Below are 19,515 nucleotides of genomic sequence, written 5' to 3' on the forward strand. Positions count from 1 at the left end.
CGGCCCTTAATTGGCAAACATGGTCCAATGAATTCTAGCACAATAGCTAGATGGGTTATGCAAAAAGGAGGACTCAGTAGTTTGGTTTACTACTCAGACACCCACAGGCTGATGGGGAATAATAATCAAAAGTTCAATAGCATAGCTAGCCAGACATCAACTCTCAAGGTCACATAATTCAGTGACCTTTACAAGAGTTGATACCTAGGACTATGTTAGTGACACATGTGACAGTGTTAGTATACTGACTGTGGTGGGCTAGTTGTCACCCTCAAAATCACTTTGTGTGTGAATAACTCTGATGGTGAACACTAGGACCATAATCACATAATGCATGGAACAGTTCAACAAACAAGTCTTTGGAACATTTTGTAATATTAGATACAACTGTACTTGAAACTTTGGTACACACAAATGAGGTTCACAACATCTGTGTAATGGGATAGTATAACCATATCGTTTTGTCAGTGATTTTTGACTATAAAAAAGGATAATTATAATACCTTATTTTGTTGATGAATAATATTATATTCACACAACAATTGCTCGATATGTGCTGGTGGTATGTAGCTACAAGGAAACTGGCTTCGGCTCAAAATGAGAACAATATACATAGAATAATACTGAACATAACATCACATAATACTGTATTTCGAGTGGAAATTTTGCTCATTTCAAGGTTTTGAATGGAACAGCAAAAATATTTTTCCCATATTAAATCAGCATACATTAATTACACAAGAGCTTGCTTGCAAATCCATGAAGTTTTTAGTGATTGGTCAAGCTAGAAAATATTTTTCTCAAAATGATTAGGCTACAAGTGTACAGTACTTCAATAAGTATGTACAATATTTGCTTGCATTGTAATACATTTTCAGCTTATATGATCAGCTACTGTACACCTCTAGGTGTGCATGAAATGAAATTCAGTATGCATAATTAATTTTGTTATAATACAGGTTACATAAAACAGTGCTGCTGGCTATGGTTAGGCTTACTTGTGAAGTAGCAGCACTGGGAACTAGCTGAGCTTATGACAATCACGTGATCGAACTTATCACAAGTAAAGATAACCCATTATGTATTTCTCCTTTCATTGTGCATTACACAATAAATAAAGGTCTTGTCTGGAGCGTAGAATACACATACCATTGTAGACTGTACAAGTTTATTGAAAGGAAACTATGCATCAAAGACGGAATTGTCAAACATAAAGGTGTAGTCATCAAATCCAACCCACTCCTCAAGAAACTACCAACTTCACTACAAGAACCTCTACTGATAAGGCAATCCTGCATTAAAGACAGTTCTTTTACCTATGTCCTGTTCAGGTGCACTGTGCACTACTCTACTAGAGATCTATTGTGTATATACACACTAGGGACAAAACATGACACAGAACCACGTAACATGGCACAGCACAGAACTGTATCCCACCATGCAACAAGTCATTTCTCAGTACTGCATCACAAGAAACAAGGTAGAGGACCTACAATCTTACATACCACAACGTACAATAGATAATGTACGATGTCTCAAGGAAGTATCATCCCTTCTGACTTCTCTGCTCCATCACCTTCTGACCCATCGATGGGTACATAAGAACAACCATATACATGCAGACTACATGTATACGGATCTGTACAACTAACCCCAAAGAGTGTGTCATCCCACCTTGTGGACTATGCAGGACATGTGTAGATAGGGTTAAAGAAACTACTGGGAGTGTGCTGCACTTCATTTCCTTTTGGTCTGTGAGATTCTTAGAAGTATAACAATTAGAAATACTTTTAGAAGAATTGTAAGAAGTACAATTGCAAGCTGCTAATGAATTCAATTATTTTGCATTATCATTAATTTAGCCATTTTACATCTAATTTTCTTGTGCAGGATCATCTGCCATTGTGAGCATGACAATATCATCTGACTGGCTGGACAGCAGCATGAAAGATATAGTAGGCAGCACAAAGTGTGAAGTAGGTGTTAGAAGACAAAGCCACCCAGATAGCAAGAGAGCCATGCTTTCTTGACATGATGTTTCTTGCTACCAGGCCAGCCAGTTCGGGTAATAGTCTAGTCAAAATAGGGTTTGACCCATCACTAATTGCAACAGAATTTTTTTCTTTATAAATTATCTCTAAGAAGTGTATAAATCATCATATTAAAAATGCACCTGAAAGCACCTTGGGGAAATACCAGAAATTTAATTGTAAATAAATTGAGATATGAACTTATGGACAGCTGAAAAACGAGGAGCTCCAGTTTCTATTGAATGTGAAAAAGGACTCAAGAGACAGGTAAATTATACTCTACTACAATAGTATTAGCCCCCCATCACCTCTTTCTTCTTCTTAGGTCTGTTTTCTATATAACAAATGCATGGCATTATATAGAATGTCTCACTTTTAACAAAAGTTAATTTGTGCATATTTTGTTCAGATTAATACTCTACTCTACATCAGTATACTAACCTCCACTCTCTCCTAATCTTTGGATGTGTGTCTGTATAGCCACAAATGGCATTATTTAGAATGCCTTATCTTTAGACCAAATGAATCTGTGCGCATTTTGTGAAAGTCCACTGGATGATGGTCAAGAAGTTGTCACTCTGGGATTAAAGGGATGCCAAGGAATTGAACAGGCTAGTAAACTACAGGGAAGTAACATCATTACTATACCAGGTCAAAGAGTGCACTCAAAATGCCGTCATAGACATTGCAACAAAAGGAGAATAGAACAGAATTTCAAAAGATCACGGGATGAGATTTCATCTAGGACTCCAGTATCACTTCGGTCAGGAGAGAAAATGTTCAATTTCAAGGAGAATTGTTTGTTTTGTGGACATATTGACACATTTGACGGTAAACATCATAGAGGCCACAAATTGATACCTGTTAGATCATTAGATTTTCAAGAGACCATTATACAGCAATGTAAGAACATGAATAACAAATGGTCAGAGACAGTGATGGCTAGGATTAGCAGTGTGCATGATCTACCAGCTGCTGATGCAGCATACCACCAAATATGCAGCAGTAACTTTCGAACTGGGAAAAGCATTCCACTTGTGTTTATGTCAGATGCAGATGAACAACCAGTCAGTAAGCGTGGCAGATTGAAGGACCCATTCCAGGAGGAGGCTTTTTTTCAAGGTATGGAAGATCTGCGGCAAAATGATGAAGAGCAAACTACTGTAACTGATTTGATAGAAAACATGAAAACATATCTAGGTGACTCTGGTAGTTTGCCTTATGGGTTTACATACATGAAAAGGAGGATAAAAGATCACTACGGCGATGAAATAATACTAACAGAGATTAACGGGAAACCTAATGTTGTTACCTTCACTAATACAGCATCTAAGATTCTCCATGATTTTCACCAGCAATCTGAAATGGGTGATAGCACAAGTGAAAAGATGAGAGTAATAGAAACAGCCGCTAAGTTAATCAAAAGTGATCTTAAACTGATTAATCAGTCCAAGGACTTTTACCCAAAATCTGAAGAAATGAGTGCTGAAAATGCTATGGCTTTTGTACCTGAGTCACTTCGTACACTTCTGCAGACCTTATTTCCAGCAAAATCCAGCACAAAAGTTGCTTCACTGGGTCAGGCTATCATCCAAGCAACACGACCAAGAGCTGTTTTATGTCCTTTACAGCTTGGGCTTGGTGTACAACTTCATCATCATTTTTCATCCAGATTTCTGATTGATTCTTTAAATGCTCATGGGTTTTGTTGTTCATATTCAGAAGTCCAACACTTTGAACGAAGTGCTTCAGTATGTCAAGGTACTGACATTCCGAATCTTGCACCAAACCAGGTTATTCAGTACGCTTCTGATAATGTTGACCACAACAAAATTACAATTGATGGTCGAAACACTTTCCATGGCATGGGAATGATTGCAACGATCACACCAGGTACCAAGAGAAGTTATCAAATACCTCGCATAGCAGTATCAACAGATGACATATGCGCAATTGGACATGTCAAAATACAATACTTTACCTCAGTTGCTGTGGGAGCCAGGTCGCTGTCATATCAACCTTTACCTGCACTTAATGTGGAGGATCCAACTTCAGCAATGGATGCTCTCTGGAAAGCTTCACTCCTACTTCGACCTAAGCGACCAGGATGGTCTGGTTTAATGCAAATGGTACAGAAAGGTGAACACCCAGGGCAATGTTCTGTGTTATATCTTCCAATGATTGATATGGATCCAAGTGATCTCAGCTGTGTTTATTCAACCTTATGCTACATTTCCTCCCATGCCAAGAAGCATAACGTTACACCCATTGTGACTTTTGATCAGCCACTTTGGTGGAAAGCTCTTCAAATACGGGAAAGTATGTCTGAAGACAGTGACCTTCATTCCATTGTATTATGTCTTGGAGGTTTCCATACGATTATGAGTTTCTTGGGTTGCATTGGCCACATAATGTCAGGATGTGGCCTTCAAGATGTTTTGGAGCAACTCTATGCCAGCAATGCGGTCACCCATATATTGTCAGGAAAGGCTGTTGAGAGAGCTATTCGAGGACATTTCTTAATTGATGCCACACTGAATGCTATGCTAATTTCCAAAGCTTTTGACATAAATCTGTCTGCAATTGACTGCTTGGAAGACTTCACACTAAACAATAGTAGATCACAGGAGAACGTTGAACAGCCACAACAGCATAGTGTATCACAGGGGAATGACTACCTGGAGAAACAGCCAGCTACAGGTGAAACAAGGATGCTTCTAAATAAGCTTGCTGAAATTTATGATGACATCACAGAAGGCCACCTTTCAACTACTGATCTGCAAACATTATCTGATATACCAAAATTCTGTGATATTTTGCTGGTTCATAAAAACTCCTTGATGACTTCCAAGAACTCAAAACTGTGGCTCCAATATATGGACATGTTGGACATAATTAGAAGGTTCTTAAAGGCAGAAAGAACAGGTAATTGGAAACTTCATTTGAAAACCTTACATGATATGCTACCCTATTTGGCTGCAAGTGGTCATAATCTGTATACCAAGTCAGTGTATTTGTACCTGCAGGATATGACAAAGATTCATGAGATACACCCTGAAGTATATGCTCATTTTTTAGAAGGGTACCATGTTGTTCGTCGAAGTGATCGTTTCTGGGCTGGGCTGTCTCTCGATCTAGCCATTGAGCAAATTCTAATGAGATCAGTAAAGACCACAGGTGGATTGACGAGAGGAAGAGGTATGTCAGAGATCCAGCGTCTGGTATGGCTGTTTTCATGACCTATCTGTTTGGAAATCAACAACTCTATGCAGAAATTCTCCTCAGTTTCATACAGCACAAGTGACCAACACAAAGAGGCAACACGAGCAAGAATACAAAGGGACCTGAAGGACATCAAGCTTCTTTTATCATTTTTGGATGAAAGAAATCCTTTCAGTGATGATCTTGATTTACATAACATTGCCACAGGTGTCACTGCCGAGAACACTATCAATGCTGAGGATGCTAAATCTATTGGAACTACAATAGTAAATGAAATGGTTGGCAAATGTGCAGCTGAGCATTCCTTCAAGAAAAAGTATGAGGTAGTAACAATGGCCTCAAATAATGCTATCAAAGTAAGTCAGGAACTAGTAAATATTGATCCTCAAGTATTGTTCCAGAGGCTTGTTACAGCAGGCATGAGCAATGAGCAATTACCAGAAATATTTCAGTATGAGCTATCCAGCTACCCCCCTGCATTATTTGACTCAAAAAATATAATGAAAGCTGCAAATAAGCCAGCATTAGCAGATGCCATATGGGCACTTATGCCGGAAGATGTGCAAAGCCTATCGGAAGATCACTATGTATATGTAATTGATGGTGGTTCATTACTCCATCGAATTCCATGGCAGATAGGTAGTACATACAACAACATTAGCCAGAAATACACTGACTATGGACAGGCTTCTGTTGTGTTTGATGGATATGATAGTGTGCCATCGACTAAGGATAATGCTCACTTACAGAGAACCAGAGAGCAAATGACTGAGGTGCACTTCACAGGATCAACAATAATGAATGTAAAGAAAGATGCATTCCTTTCAAATACAAAGAACAAACAATCTTTCATACTTTTGTTAAGTAGAAGCCTACAGCAAATGGGTTGTCAAATAAGCCATGCAAAAGGTGATGCTGATATGCTTATTGTGCAAACAGCCATTCAAAGTGCATCACGATCTAGCACAGTGGTTGTTGGTGATGACACAGACCTGCTTATTTTACTTTGCTTCCACACACCTATGAACTCCTCCCATGAAATTTATCTCAGGCCTGAAGCCAAAGTAAGGACACTCAAGTTGCCTCGATGCTGGAATGTAAAACTCACCAAAAGGATTTTAGGTGAACGTGTCTGTGAGAACATACTTTTTGGCCATGCCTTATTAGGATGTGATACAACATCAAGAGTGTTTGGCATTGGCAAAGGTGTTGCTCTGAAGCAGCTCAGAAACAGCGAGTATTTTAATGTCCAAGCAGAAGTGTTTAACAGGAGATCTGTTTCAGCTGAGGAGATAGCTGTTGCTGGGGAAAAGGCATTGGTGAGTCTTTACAGTGGAAGTAAGAAAGGTGACAAATTGGACAAATTGAGACTTCAGAAATTTTGTCAAAAAGTAGGTTCAAGCACTTCCTATATACAGCCTCAGACATTACCCCCAACATCGGCAGCAACACGATACTTCAGTTTTAGAATTTACCACCAAGTGCAGGCATGGAGAGGAGTTGATTTGCCACCAACTGAGTGGGGTTGGAAAGTGATTGGATCAAGCTTAATTCCAATAATGACAGACAAAGATGTAGCCCCAAAAGCTTTACTAGAAATGATAAGATGCTCGTGTAAGACAGGCTGCTCAACAATGAGGTGCTCATGTAGAAAAGCAGGTCGTGATTGTTCGCTTGCATGTGGAGAATGCAGAGGTGTGTGTGCAAACTCAACAGCATCATGTGATGAAACAGTTGATGATCTAACCTTTGATTAATAAGCTTTTATGGACATATAAATTCATTTTGTACTGCATAATTTATGTGACAGCTTGCTATAATAGCAAAATTAATGTCCACATTTTAGCTACTTGTAACTCTGTACTTAATTCAGCAATCAACTCAAATTTATAGCAGCATTTAGTGATATGTAGTATCAGTTACAGCACCAAATTGCAAGTTAATATCTCATTCAATAGTCACACTATGAGTAGTCAAAAGCATACAAAGGGAAATACTATTAGCCTGATATTGCGTAACACCTACATACTTGTTGATCAAATTAGACATATTTCCCCAAGGTGCATTTGGGTGCATTTTTAATATGTTGACTTTGACACTTATTATAAGTGAATTGTGAAGGAAAAAAAATCTGTTGCAATTAGTGATGGGTTGGGCCTAGAAATTCTGTAGATTGACTAGACTATAAGACATCTTACCAACTGGACAGCTGAAGTAAGAGCAGCAAATTTATCAGTTAGGGTCTTCTGCCAGAGAAGACACACAGCTCATCGGTTAGCTTTTCAATGATAAAGCAAGTGACTGGTATATAAATACACATCATAATGTTTTGCAAATATATGTGTATAAATAGGGTGCAGAGCAAGAGCATAAGTTTATAAACTATTACAGCAGGTGCAAGAACAAGAAAATATCTTGTTCGCGGCTTTTTTTCAAACCTTTAAATGATCCCCAGAATATAAGAATTTAGAGTGAAATGGCTATTAGAGTTAAACCAGACCCTGTTTCCTGGCCTGCCAGAAGGTAGCAGTAAATCGGTCGTGGATGCGTGCCTCCTAGTGGCGACTGATGGTAACTGGCGCCCCATGTGGCGTCAGGCTAAACGCATCCAGCCCAGGATGGCTAACCCCCTCCCCTGGGTCAGGTGTCACGGGTTATCAAACGGAAGAAGAATAATGGGGTAACAATGATATGCGTACCACCTGAACCTACTGGGGGTCGGTCTTGGATGCGTGCCTCCTAGTGGCGACCGATGGTAACTGGCACCGCATGCGGTGTCAGGCTAAACGCATCCAGCCCAGGAAGGCCAACCCCCTCCCCTGGGTCAGGTGTTACGGGTTACAAAGAGAAGACGGAATAATGGGGCAACGATGGTACGCGTACCACCTGAACCTACCTCGAGCCTTGAGAGCGAAATGCATGGCGCTAATGAGGAAGGTGTGGACGACCATCCCCAGGCTAGGAGGCGCATTGTGTGGTCTGAAACACTAGACCATGCGTTACTCAATCTCAGTGAGAGGGCAAGAGCTGTTGCTGGTTGGAACTATTTAGGCATGTTAAGTCGACTGTGGAATGAGAAGTTCCCAGATCTCGCTACAAGTGAAACCGCATTGTGCACAAGACTGTCAAGAGTTAGAGGGCAGAGACAGCAGTTTCCGCACGCGATGGTGGTGAGTGTTCGGATATGGAAGTAGGTGACATTGAAGAGGATAATGCAACTCAGGAGGTGACCCCACAGATACGTAAAGCCTTTAACAAGGCGTAGGTGGAGAGTTACCAGCTGGACTTGGTAGACCGCTCTGCATTCCTCCTAAGGGGAGCAAGGATCAACCCAACGCTATGCAGACAGATTGATGGGCAGCTCATGGAGGAACTGGGTGACAGCCTAGACCTATGGCAAATCAACTGTCTCGCATATGCAGGGGTCAGAACAATCTGGGGTATAATGCGTCCCACACCAGGGACAAGAAGGCAACGGCACCCCTTAGAGAAGCGGAAAAGCAGGTTGCAGAGTCTGGTCAAGGAAGCCAAGAAAAAGCTGGGAAGACTCCACTCAGAGAGAGCAAAGAGAAACCGAAGATTGCCTCGTACATCACAGCAAAGGCGGATCCAAAGGTAACTCAAGCTCAGAGGGCTCACGGGTCAGCAGCTGAACTGCACAGTTGAACGACAGAAGGAACTGGTCAAAGTGAAGCAGTTTCAACTGAGGGAGGCAGAGAAGCTGCTGAAGCAACACCGACAACGTGAGCAATTTGCAGCTGGGGGGCCTAAGAGGGTGCTGAGCAACAGCAAACATGACACCACCACCACCACCCCGAATCTCTCTGACATGCAAGAATTTTGGGGGAACCTCTTAGGGGTTGAGGGCGAATTTGACAAGTTACACCCAGGTATTGTGAAGTGGCGCCAACCACTAAAGGAGATAGACCGACCGGCCTCTCCTGAATTTGATCACGAGTTATGGTTGAGGGTGTTAGGCAGAATGAAGAACTGGAAAGCACCGGGAAGGGATAAGCTGCACGGCTACTGGTGGAAATGCTTCCCTCTCTTTAGAGAGAGAGTAGGAGTAGCGCTTTGGGCGGTCACCAGGAACCCGACGCAGATCCCAGCATGGATAGTCCATGGCAGGACAGTGCTCATCCCCAAGGAAGGGTGCGAGGGTAGACCAGAACAGTTCAGACCAATAACCTGCTTGAACACCCAATACAAGCTTCTCACAGCTATCCTGTCAGAAGTGCTCCACTCCCATGTCAATGACAACGGACTCCTCCCAGTGCAGCAGCGGGCACTCATGAGGAAACACAGGGGATGTCATGATGCCCTACTGGCAGACCAGATGATGACAGAAGATGCTCGGTTAAGAAAGAAGGTCTGTCAGTAGGGTGGATTGACTACACCAAGGCGTACGACCGAGTCCCACACAAGTGGGTCAATAAGGTGCTAAAATACACCAGGGCACCCAAGATGGTGACTAGAACGGTCAGAAGCCTCGTGACCTTGTGGAGGACAACTTTTGAAGTAGGTGACAAGGAGGAGAGGATGCACTTTGACACCCAGCTAAAGAGAGGTTTGTTTCAGGGTGACTCGCTGTCGCCTTTGCTTTTCTGCCTGTGTATCAGCCCCATCACTTCCATGTTAAATGACTTAAATGGATATAAGTGTCTCCATGTAGAGGAACCCATAACACATATCTTCTACATGGACGACTTGAAGCTATTTGCCAACACCCCGGAGACCATTGAGGAGATGTTTACAATGGTAGATGAAGGGTCAAAGGCGGTTGGAATGAGCTTAGGACTAAGGAAGTGTGGGGTAGCGCACATGGAGAAGGGTAAGCGAAAGTTTATTGGTCACCTAACACTGGACGGAGAGAGACAGATTCAGGAGGTGAAACAGGGAGGTTCCTACCGATACCTGGGCATTGCACAGGTCTTTGCACCGATAACACTCACCACCAAGTACCGCTTGAGGAGGAAGTTCCTGGGAAGGCAAAGAGCAGTGTGGCGGTCGCTCCTGAATGCAAAGCAGAAGGCGATAAGCACCAACACCTGGGCAACAGCAGTTTTCCGATACTACTTCGGAATACTGCGATGGGGCACCTCAGAACTGGACAGACTGGACTGTACTGTGCGTAGAACTATCAGCCGATTCCATGGACACCACCGTAATGCCTCAATTTTAAGGCTATATATTACAAGGATGGAAGGCGGTAGAGGACTCACAAGTCTGCGACAAGTCTGGAAACAAAGTGTTGCCAGTCTGTACGAATATCTGATACGGCAGACAGAACCGTGGTTACAAGGAGTCCTACTCCATCAGCAATGGAAGCACGCACAGTTCAAATCTAGTCTAATCCAGGAGGTGTACACGGTGTTTCACAGGCATGGTCTCCCCCTCCCAGGGAGCGAGAGGGAAAGCACTATCGAGAGACCAACAGCAGCTCGAATGGTTAGGGCCAGTCAGCAGAGAGTGCTGATTGAAACCCTGCGCAGGAAACGAATTCATGGAGCGCATCGTCACACACTCGAAGCAGCAGAGGGACGATATGACAGCACCCTGTGGTTACGCTATGGCAAATCAAAAGCTGAGACTGAAGCACTAGTGTTCGCAGCCCAAGATGGCGTGTTGCACACTAACAAGTACCGTAGAGACGTGTTAAGACAGGATATAGACCCAGCCTGCAGGTTGTGCCATGAGGGAATGGAAACAATAGGACATATTTTGTCATGCTGCCCACACAGTCTGTGGAAGTCAATCAAGTGTCGCCATGACAGAGTGTTAGCCACCCTCATTAAACATGTGGGAAGAGCTGGAGGGCTAGAGATACCATCGACAGACGCGACTTCCACCACTGTAGAGGACACCAACACAAAGCTGTGGGTAGATCTCACAATTCCGACAGCTAAACAGATCACAGAAAGGAGACCAGATACACCTGAAAGATGAGAAGGTGATCTGGGTAGTGGATGTGGCAGTGTGTTGGGATCCCCTGGTAGCAGAGAGAGAACTGGAGAAGACGGCAAAATACCGGGACCTCATGGCAGACCTGGGAAGAAGATACGTAGGCTGAAATGTGCAGGCAATAGCTCATACAAAGATACCATGAAAAGCACCCTCCTGGCTGGTGGTAGGTCCGGCAGGATCTGCGGACTCAGTGCTGGTACCCACTGAAGTCAATAGCCAACACGTACACAGGAGCTAGCGTGTATAAATAAGGTTCTTTCCCGGAATTGGGACATCCAGATGACGAGCACGAGGCCTGCGAGGACTGCCATGACCGCATAAGGGATCTAGTTATCCCACCCACTCATACTGGGGGAACCTCTTAGGGGTTGAGGGTGAGTATGACAAGTTGCATCCTGGCATTGTGAAGTGGCGCCAACCACTAAAGGAAATAGACCAACCGGCCTCTCCTGAATTTGATCTTGAACTATGGTTGAGGGTGTTAGGCAGAGTGAAGAACACCAGGAAGGGATAAGCTGCACGGCTACTGGTGGAAATGTTTCCCTCTCTTCAGGGAGAGGGTAGGAGTAGCACTATGGACAGCCACCAGGAACCCAGCACAGATACCAGCATGGATGGTCCATGGCAGGACAGTGCTAATCCCTAAGTACGCGAGGGTAGGCGTTTTATATGAGCAACATCATGTGTTTTGTGTTATGTTTATTGTCGTGTGTGCTTAGCCTGTTGCTACCTGCCCTTTTGCTAAAGTAAAGGTCTGGTGACCTTAGCATATGGCAATGTACCTCTGAGCCTACTGCTGACTATTAGGCAAGTAACCAATCACATTATGTCATTGTTGTAACCTCTTTAAAAATATGCTCATCACATAGCTGCTGGTGTAGAGATATTAATAAGGGGACGTCATACACAAAATCATCCTTTGTCTCGATATGTGACCTGGAGTTATTAATTAATACACAATTAACACAAAGCAATGCTTGAAAAAGTACAAATGCCTGAAAGAATAAAAAGAAATGGAGGAAGGCCATGAGACCTGACATGATGACATCAGAAGAGAGCAAGAGTGAGAACGAGGACCTGACAAAGTCAGATGGTATCAAAAAATTAGAAGAAAATCCCTGGATCACCTCAAGCAAAACAACAGACAATGCTGCTTAAAGCTCACAGTGTAACTGAACCAGCTGCAGTGTAAAATGAGAATTTCTTTAAATTGAACTTAACTATTTTCAGTATTAATTTCTACACTTTTCTTTTGGAGTACCCATGCAAACAAGTTTAAAAGCAGCACCCTACGCAAAAGAGATAGCTAGATTGCACTGCTTTACAAGCATGTTGAAAATATTTTCCTATAAGTATACTACACTGATTGCACAATATAACTATTATATTTCATTCTGGAACAACTTTTTGGACTACTTAAGAGAGTAGGAGGTATCAGTTGCTAATTTGAAAATAAAGCTACAATACCATTTTACACTATCACAGCAGTAATATAGTTGCAGTTATATTGTTAATCGAAAGAACAAATCATTGTTCTTCTTATCTACAGATGCAACAGATAATAGACAAACTAGTGTTCTACCAATACAGAAAAATATCTACTGATCCGATTCCAAAGCCAAGATTACCGATGTAGTGGTGCAAAGTCTTGTTCAGCTCATCTAGTACTGTTACTACTACCACCAAGTGCTTCAGTTTTCACGCATACATAACTCTGTCCTCTCTTTCTTGACTTGGAGTTTTACTAGATGGCAAGGGTTTTATTGGCGTTGGATGGAGTATTTTCAGAGAGACTCAACCAGGATGTTGTTGAAGTATATTTGCACAGCAAAGAGCCTGGGTGGCACAGGAACAATAACCCATCTGTGAACCAATTCATGGAAACTACACAGGCTCCTATAGTCCTATAGTGCAATATACTCATGGTATGGCATGCCAGGTTTCTTGGCTACAATTAGTGTGTCTTGATATAACCAATGCTAACAACATGTTAAATTTAATGACATTCCAATAGCCATAAAATATTAACTCCAGTTGAGGTTTTCACTGATAAAACTACTATAGTTGTGGTCTACCCAGAACGTCCTTGTAGCAAGTGGTCATGATATGATTGGAAACTATTGCACAAATGAATGTAGTCCATCCAATGATATCGACAACATGTCAAGTTCTTTAAACCAAACATATCTGGTGACTCAAGGTTAGTGTTACTGTAGCTATCTACACATGGCTTAGTATGATAATATTTGTAAAGGTTTTCTTGGGGACAATGGTCAAGCTCTACAATTCACATTCCACTAGTTCATAGTCTTGCTGTCAGCACTTGTACAGGACATGAAGCTGGCAAATTTAGAAGGCAAACTTAAAGGAACAAGTGCTCCAGCTCTGTTAATAAATCGAGCAGTACTTGAAAAGAAAAAAATAGTATACAATGTAGAAGGTTTGGATTTAGTGCTTTTATCAACACTCAGCAGTTATTTCATAACTTTCAGGTGACTGCTACAAAGAAGCTATTTGTTGTATAACAATCTCATAGTCTTTGTGCTCTTTCAATTTCTTAATTTGATATCTTCTTGTGAATGCAGCCATTTCACTGTTAACACAAATCTTTGTGGTTAGGGTTTTCTGAAAGGCATGTTGCTGGGAATCAAGGGTTGGTGTTCTTTGATGTTTAGTTATGTGTTTCTGAGTTCATGTATTCATAGGCTTCACATGTCCATTCCTTAGGGTACACATCCAAGTGGTATACAATTAAGTTGCATATGTTGTTACTTTCAGGTGCAACACCGGATGCCAGCGTCCAACGGCTAGCCACCCGGTTGTCTAACAGAATGATGCAAATCTTGGTTGCACATCCAGATGGCCGGTTGCAACCGGGCGATGCAACTGGTGTCCGGTTACATAACCGTGCAAGCTGCGCATCAGCATGTTTAGTGAAATTTTATTTGCATAACCGGTTGAATGCTTAAAATCGCCATATCTTCTGACAGTGTCTTGTGCATCGAAGACCCCTATAAATTCAGTCACAGTTTATGCTTAAATTTGAATTTGATTGTTAGTGTGTGTGTGTGCGTGCACACATGCAATGTATTTAATTTGTGCTTGTGTGTTTCTACAGATGCACCACTCTCCCCTGGCCACCTGGAAGTGGGAAAGACAGGTGATATTATACACATCCTCCTGCAATTACCTATATATGTATTCCTCTAGTTAAGTTCATTTGGAAGGACGTGGTGGCGGGGGAGGGGGTTGTTGTAGATCAAGATAAAGTTCATGGCAACAAAATTTGTCAAGATGAAGTTGCCATCAGTATAACTATAATTTATGACATTTACTCTGACCACCTTTTGTACAATTATTCATTTGAGGCTGGTGGCTTTGCCGCCATGCCCATTAAGATGATAAATTAAGAGCCATCCATAATGAATTGTTGAAGACGACCTTATTACACTATTGCCGTATATAGTCAGAGCTATGGCAACATAGCAACAACCAATGGTACAGAGGCTACACGCTACATAATAGAGTTACACTGCATATGCTACATACACTAGGTATGATGCATATGCTACATATACGAGGCACGTTGCAAAAGCAATGCATTCATACCTCTGTTCTCACCAATAAAGTCGGTGAACTTGTTGCTGCTGTACATACTAGTATAGCTTGCCGAGCTCTTAAACTGTATTTTGCAAGAAAGCCGGTCACTGTACTGAAAGGCCATGGCCTACATATTCATAGGGCATTGGGCATTTACCATATAGTGGTCACTGTAAGTAGGGACCAGCCTATTATGCTCAAATATTTACCTATTATGCTATGCTGCACTGCTTAAAAATTCACCTAGTATGCTTAAATTTATGCTCAATATTTTCCTATTATGCTCAATCTTTATATATATCCCTGATCAGTTCATGATCATACATGCGCTGTTATTGGAATCCCATAGAAAATGAGTGGCTCGGCACAAACTATAAATCCTTGCTTGTTTAATAATGCATGCAGCAGAAACGATTTATCTACTCTAATAGAACAGTCAGTTGTATGATTGGTCTAGTTGAAGTACTGGCTGCTCTATTGGAGTATATCAATCATATACTGCAATTGCCACTTTGCAAGCAAAAAATTATACTATTGCACAAATTCTCTACCCATTATGCTATACCTCTTGTATGTAGATTATGCATCATACCTGGTGTATGTAGCGTATGCAATGACAGTAGTTATAGTAGTGATAGCTGTGACAGTAGTAACAGCTGTGACAGCAGTAACTGTAGTGACAGTAGTAACAGCTGTGACAGTACTAACAGGAGTGACAGTAGTTGACAGTGGTAACAGTTGAGTCTCGAAGATAACAGCTCTCCTTAACTATGCTATATATACCTACAAGCTACGTAACTATTATTTTGCAAACAATAGTTAACATTATTTATTATATCTGTGTATATTCTTCTGTTTGTGAAGTTTTCACAGCAAAATTAAATAATAGCTCCTTATTGTGTATATTCGTATGGCAGCTGGATGCCACTTTATAGTCCCAAGCTGCTGCCATAGCTGTTCCGCTTCAGGTGCAATCAATAGAGACATGGTTGCCTGGTAACTAAAACTGATTCTTCTGATTGGTCAGAATACATTGTTTCATTAAATATTCGTTACCATGGAAATCACAGTCTTGTGGCGTAACGACATAGTCTCTATGGCTGCTGTACGGGGGGGAGATGAAAGGCTAGCTGAAGCCTACAGGAAACTCTTCCAATTGATGAAAGTGAAAGAGAATGCTTGCAGAAATGATCTGCTCAAGGTGGTTTTGAGGTACTTAGAGCCAAAACAGGTTAGTTACGTAGATGGTTAGTTACGCAGATGGTTAGTTGTATATAAAATTGAATGATACTTTAGCCGGCTCCATACTCTCTGCCTGCAGCATGCCCTTAGTCTCGCGTGGCCAGACCGCTTTTTTCCGTATATTGGGTGGGGAAAAAAGGGTCTGGTGCAACTCCAATAGCTGTTTACTTCTGAGCCGTCCCCACATTCCGGGGACGCTAATTGAATAACATTGGTCACAAAGGAGGTGCCATGACGTCAGTAAGTTAACTAGAGATCTGCTTATCCTTTAAACGAATCTTAATTTGCTCTGATGTCTCTTATAGCGTCTTGAAAGTTAATCCTCATCGTGTAACAAGACTCACAACCAGAGCAGGAGTGTAGGAATACTTCATAGTTTTACTGACGTCATGGCACCTCCTTTGTGACCAATGTTATTCAATTAGCGTCCCCGGAATGTGGGGACGGGCATGACAATATCATCTGACTGGCTGGACAGCAGCATGAAAGATATAGTAGGCAGCACAAAGTGTGAAGTTGGTGTTAGAAGACAAAGCCACCCAGATAGCAAGAGAGCCATGCTTTTTTGACATGATGTTTCTTGCTACCAGGCCAGCCAGTTCGGGTAAGACATCTTACCAACTGGACAGCTGAAGTAAGAGCAGCAAATTTATCAGTTAGGGTATTCTGCCAGAGAAGACACACAGCTCATCGGTTAGCTTTTCAATGATAAAGTGAGTGACTGGTATATAAATACACATCATAATGTTTTGCAAATATATATGTATAAATAGGGTGCAGTGCAAGAGCACAAGTTTATAAACTATTACAGCAGGTGCAAGAACAAGAAAATATCTTGTTCGCGGCTTTTTTTAAACCCTTTAAATGATCCCCAGAATATAAGAATTTAGAGTGAAATGGCTATTAGAGTTATACCAGACCCTGTTTCCTGGCCTGCCAGAAGGTAGCAGTAAATCGGTCGTGGATGCGTGCCTCCCAGTGGCGACTGATGGTAACTGGCACCCCATGTGGCGTCAGGCTAAACGCATCCAGCCCAGGATGGCTAACCCCTTCCCTGGGTCAGGTGTTACGGGTTACAAAACGAAGACGGAATAATGGGGCAACAATGATATGCGTACCACCTGAACCTACCTCGAGCCTTGATAGTGAAATGCATGACGCTAATGAGGAAGGTGTGGACGATTGTCCCCGGGCTAGGAGGCGCATTGTGTGGTCTGAAACACTAGACCATGCATTACTCAATCTCAGTGAAAGGGCAAGAGCTGTTGCCTGGCGGAATTACTTAAGCATGTTGAGTCGATTGTGGAATGAGAAGTTCCCAGATCTCGCCACAAGTGAAACCGTTTTGTGCACAAGACTGTCAAGAATCAGAAGGGCAGAGATAGAAGATTCCGCGCGTGATGGTGGTGAGTGTTCGGAAATGGAAATAGATGACACAGAAGAGGATAATACAATCCAGGAGGTCCCCGCACAGATCCGTGAAGCTTTAACAAAGCTTGGGTGGACAGTTTCCAGCTGGACTTGGTAGACCGCTCTGCATTACTCCTAAGGGGAGCAAGGATCAACCCAGCGTTATGCAGACAGATTGATGGGCTGCTCACGGAGGAACTGGGTGACAGCCTAGACCTGTGGCAAATCAACTGTCTTGCATATGCAGGGGCCAGGACAATATGGGGTATGATGCATCCCACACCTGGCGTCAAACGGCAACGGCACCCCCTAGAGAAACGTAAATGCAGGCTGCAGAGTCTGGTCAAGGACGCCAAGAAAAAGCTGGGAAGGCTCCACTCAGAGAGAACAAGGAGAGACTGGACACTGCCTCCTACATCACGGCAAAGGTGGATCCAAAGGCAACTCAGGCTCAGAGGGCTCACGGGTCAGCAACTGAACTGCACAGTGGAACGACAGAGGGAAATGGTCAAAGTGAAACAGTTCCAACTGAAGGAAGCAGAGAAATTGCTGAAACAACACCGACAACGAGAGCAATTTGCAGCTGGTGGACCTAAGAGAGCATTGAGTAATGATAAACAAGAATCCACCATCACTCCGGATCTCTCTGACACGCAAGATTTCTGGGGGAACCTCTTAGGGGTTGAGGATGAATTTAACAAGCTACACCCTGGTATAGTGAAGTGGCGCCAACCACTAAAGGAGATAGACCGACTGGCCTCTCCGAGTTTGATCTTGAACTATGGTCGAGTGTGTTAGGCAGAATGAAGAACTGGAAAGCACCAGGAAGGGATAAGCTACACGGCTACTGGTGGAAATGTTTTCCCCTCCTCAGGGAGAGGGTAGGAATAGCACTATGGGAAGCCACCAGGAACTCGACGCAGATACCAGCATGGATGGTCCACGGCAGGACAGTGCTAATCCCTAAGGAAGGATGAGAGGGCAGGCCAGACCAGTTCAGACCAATAACCTGCTTGAACACCCGATACAAGCTTCCCACAGCTATCCTGTCAGAAGTGCTCCTCTCCCATGTCAATGACAACGGACTCCTCCCACTGCAGCAGCGGGCACTCATGAGGAAACACAGGGGATGTCATGATTCCCTACTGGTAGACCAGATGATGACAGAAGATGCTCGGTTAAGAAAGGAAGGTCTGTCAGTAGGGTGGATTGACTACACCAAGGCGTACGACCGAGTCCCACACAAGTGGGTCAATAAGGTGCTAAAATACACCAGGGCACCCAAGATGGTGACTAGAACGGTCAGAAGCCTCATGACTTTGTGGAGGACAACTTTTGAAGTAGGTGACAAGGAGGAGAGGATGCACTTTGACACCCAGCTAAAGAGAGGTTTGTTTCAGGGTGACTCGCTGTCGCCTCTGCTTTTCTGCCTGTGTATCAGCTCCATCACTTCCATGTTAAATGACTTAAATGGATATAAGTGTCTCCATGTAGAGGAACCCATAACACATATCTTCTACATGGACGACTTGAAGCTATTTGCCAACACCCCGGAGACCCTTGAGGAGATGTTTACAACGGTAGATGAAGGGTCAAAGGCGGTTGGAATGAGCTTAGGACTAAGGAAGTGTGGGGTAGCGCACATGGAGAAGGGTGAGCGAAAGTTTATTGGTCACCTAACACTGGACGGAGAGAGACAGATTCAGGAGGTGGAACAGGGAGGTTCCTACCGATACCTGGGCATTGCACAGGTCTTTGCACCGATAACACTCATCACCAAGTACCGCTTGAGGAGGAAGTTCCTGGGAAGGCTAAGAGCAGTGTGGCGGTCGCTCCTGAATGCAAAGCAGAAGGCGATAAGCACCAACACCTGGGCAACAGCAGTTTTCCGATACTACTTCGGAATACTGCGATGGGGCACCTCAGAACTGGACAGACTGGACTGTACTGTGTGTAGAACTATCAGCCGCTTCCATGGACACCACCATAATGCCTCAATTTTAAGGCTATATATTACAAGGATGGAAGGCGGTAGAGGACTCACAAG

General features: G+C 43.0%; 1 protein-coding gene across 1 annotated transcript; it reads left to right on the top strand.

Moving 5' to 3' along the window:
• The first annotated feature begins 9,716 nt into the window (after positions 1 to 9,716).
• LOC136244150 (uncharacterized) lies at positions 9,717 to 11,198 on the top strand. The gene has a single exon (XM_066035667.1). The coding sequence runs from the start codon at positions 9,717 to 9,719 to the stop codon at positions 11,196 to 11,198; it is 1,482 nt and encodes a 493-aa protein (XP_065891739.1).
• The last annotated feature ends 8,317 nt before the right edge of the window (positions 11,199 to 19,515 follow it).

This window comes from Dysidea avara, chromosome 14 (assembly GCF_963678975.1).
Source record: "Dysidea avara chromosome 14, odDysAvar1.4, whole genome shotgun sequence".
In the NCBI taxonomy this organism is placed as follows: Eukaryota; Metazoa; Porifera; class Demospongiae; order Dictyoceratida; family Dysideidae; genus Dysidea; species Dysidea avara.

Coding starts and splice junctions, on each gene's coding strand:
- LOC136244150 (XM_066035667.1), top strand. CDS start 9,717: ATGGTGACTAGAACGGTCAGAAGCCTCGTGACCTTGTGGAGGACAACT.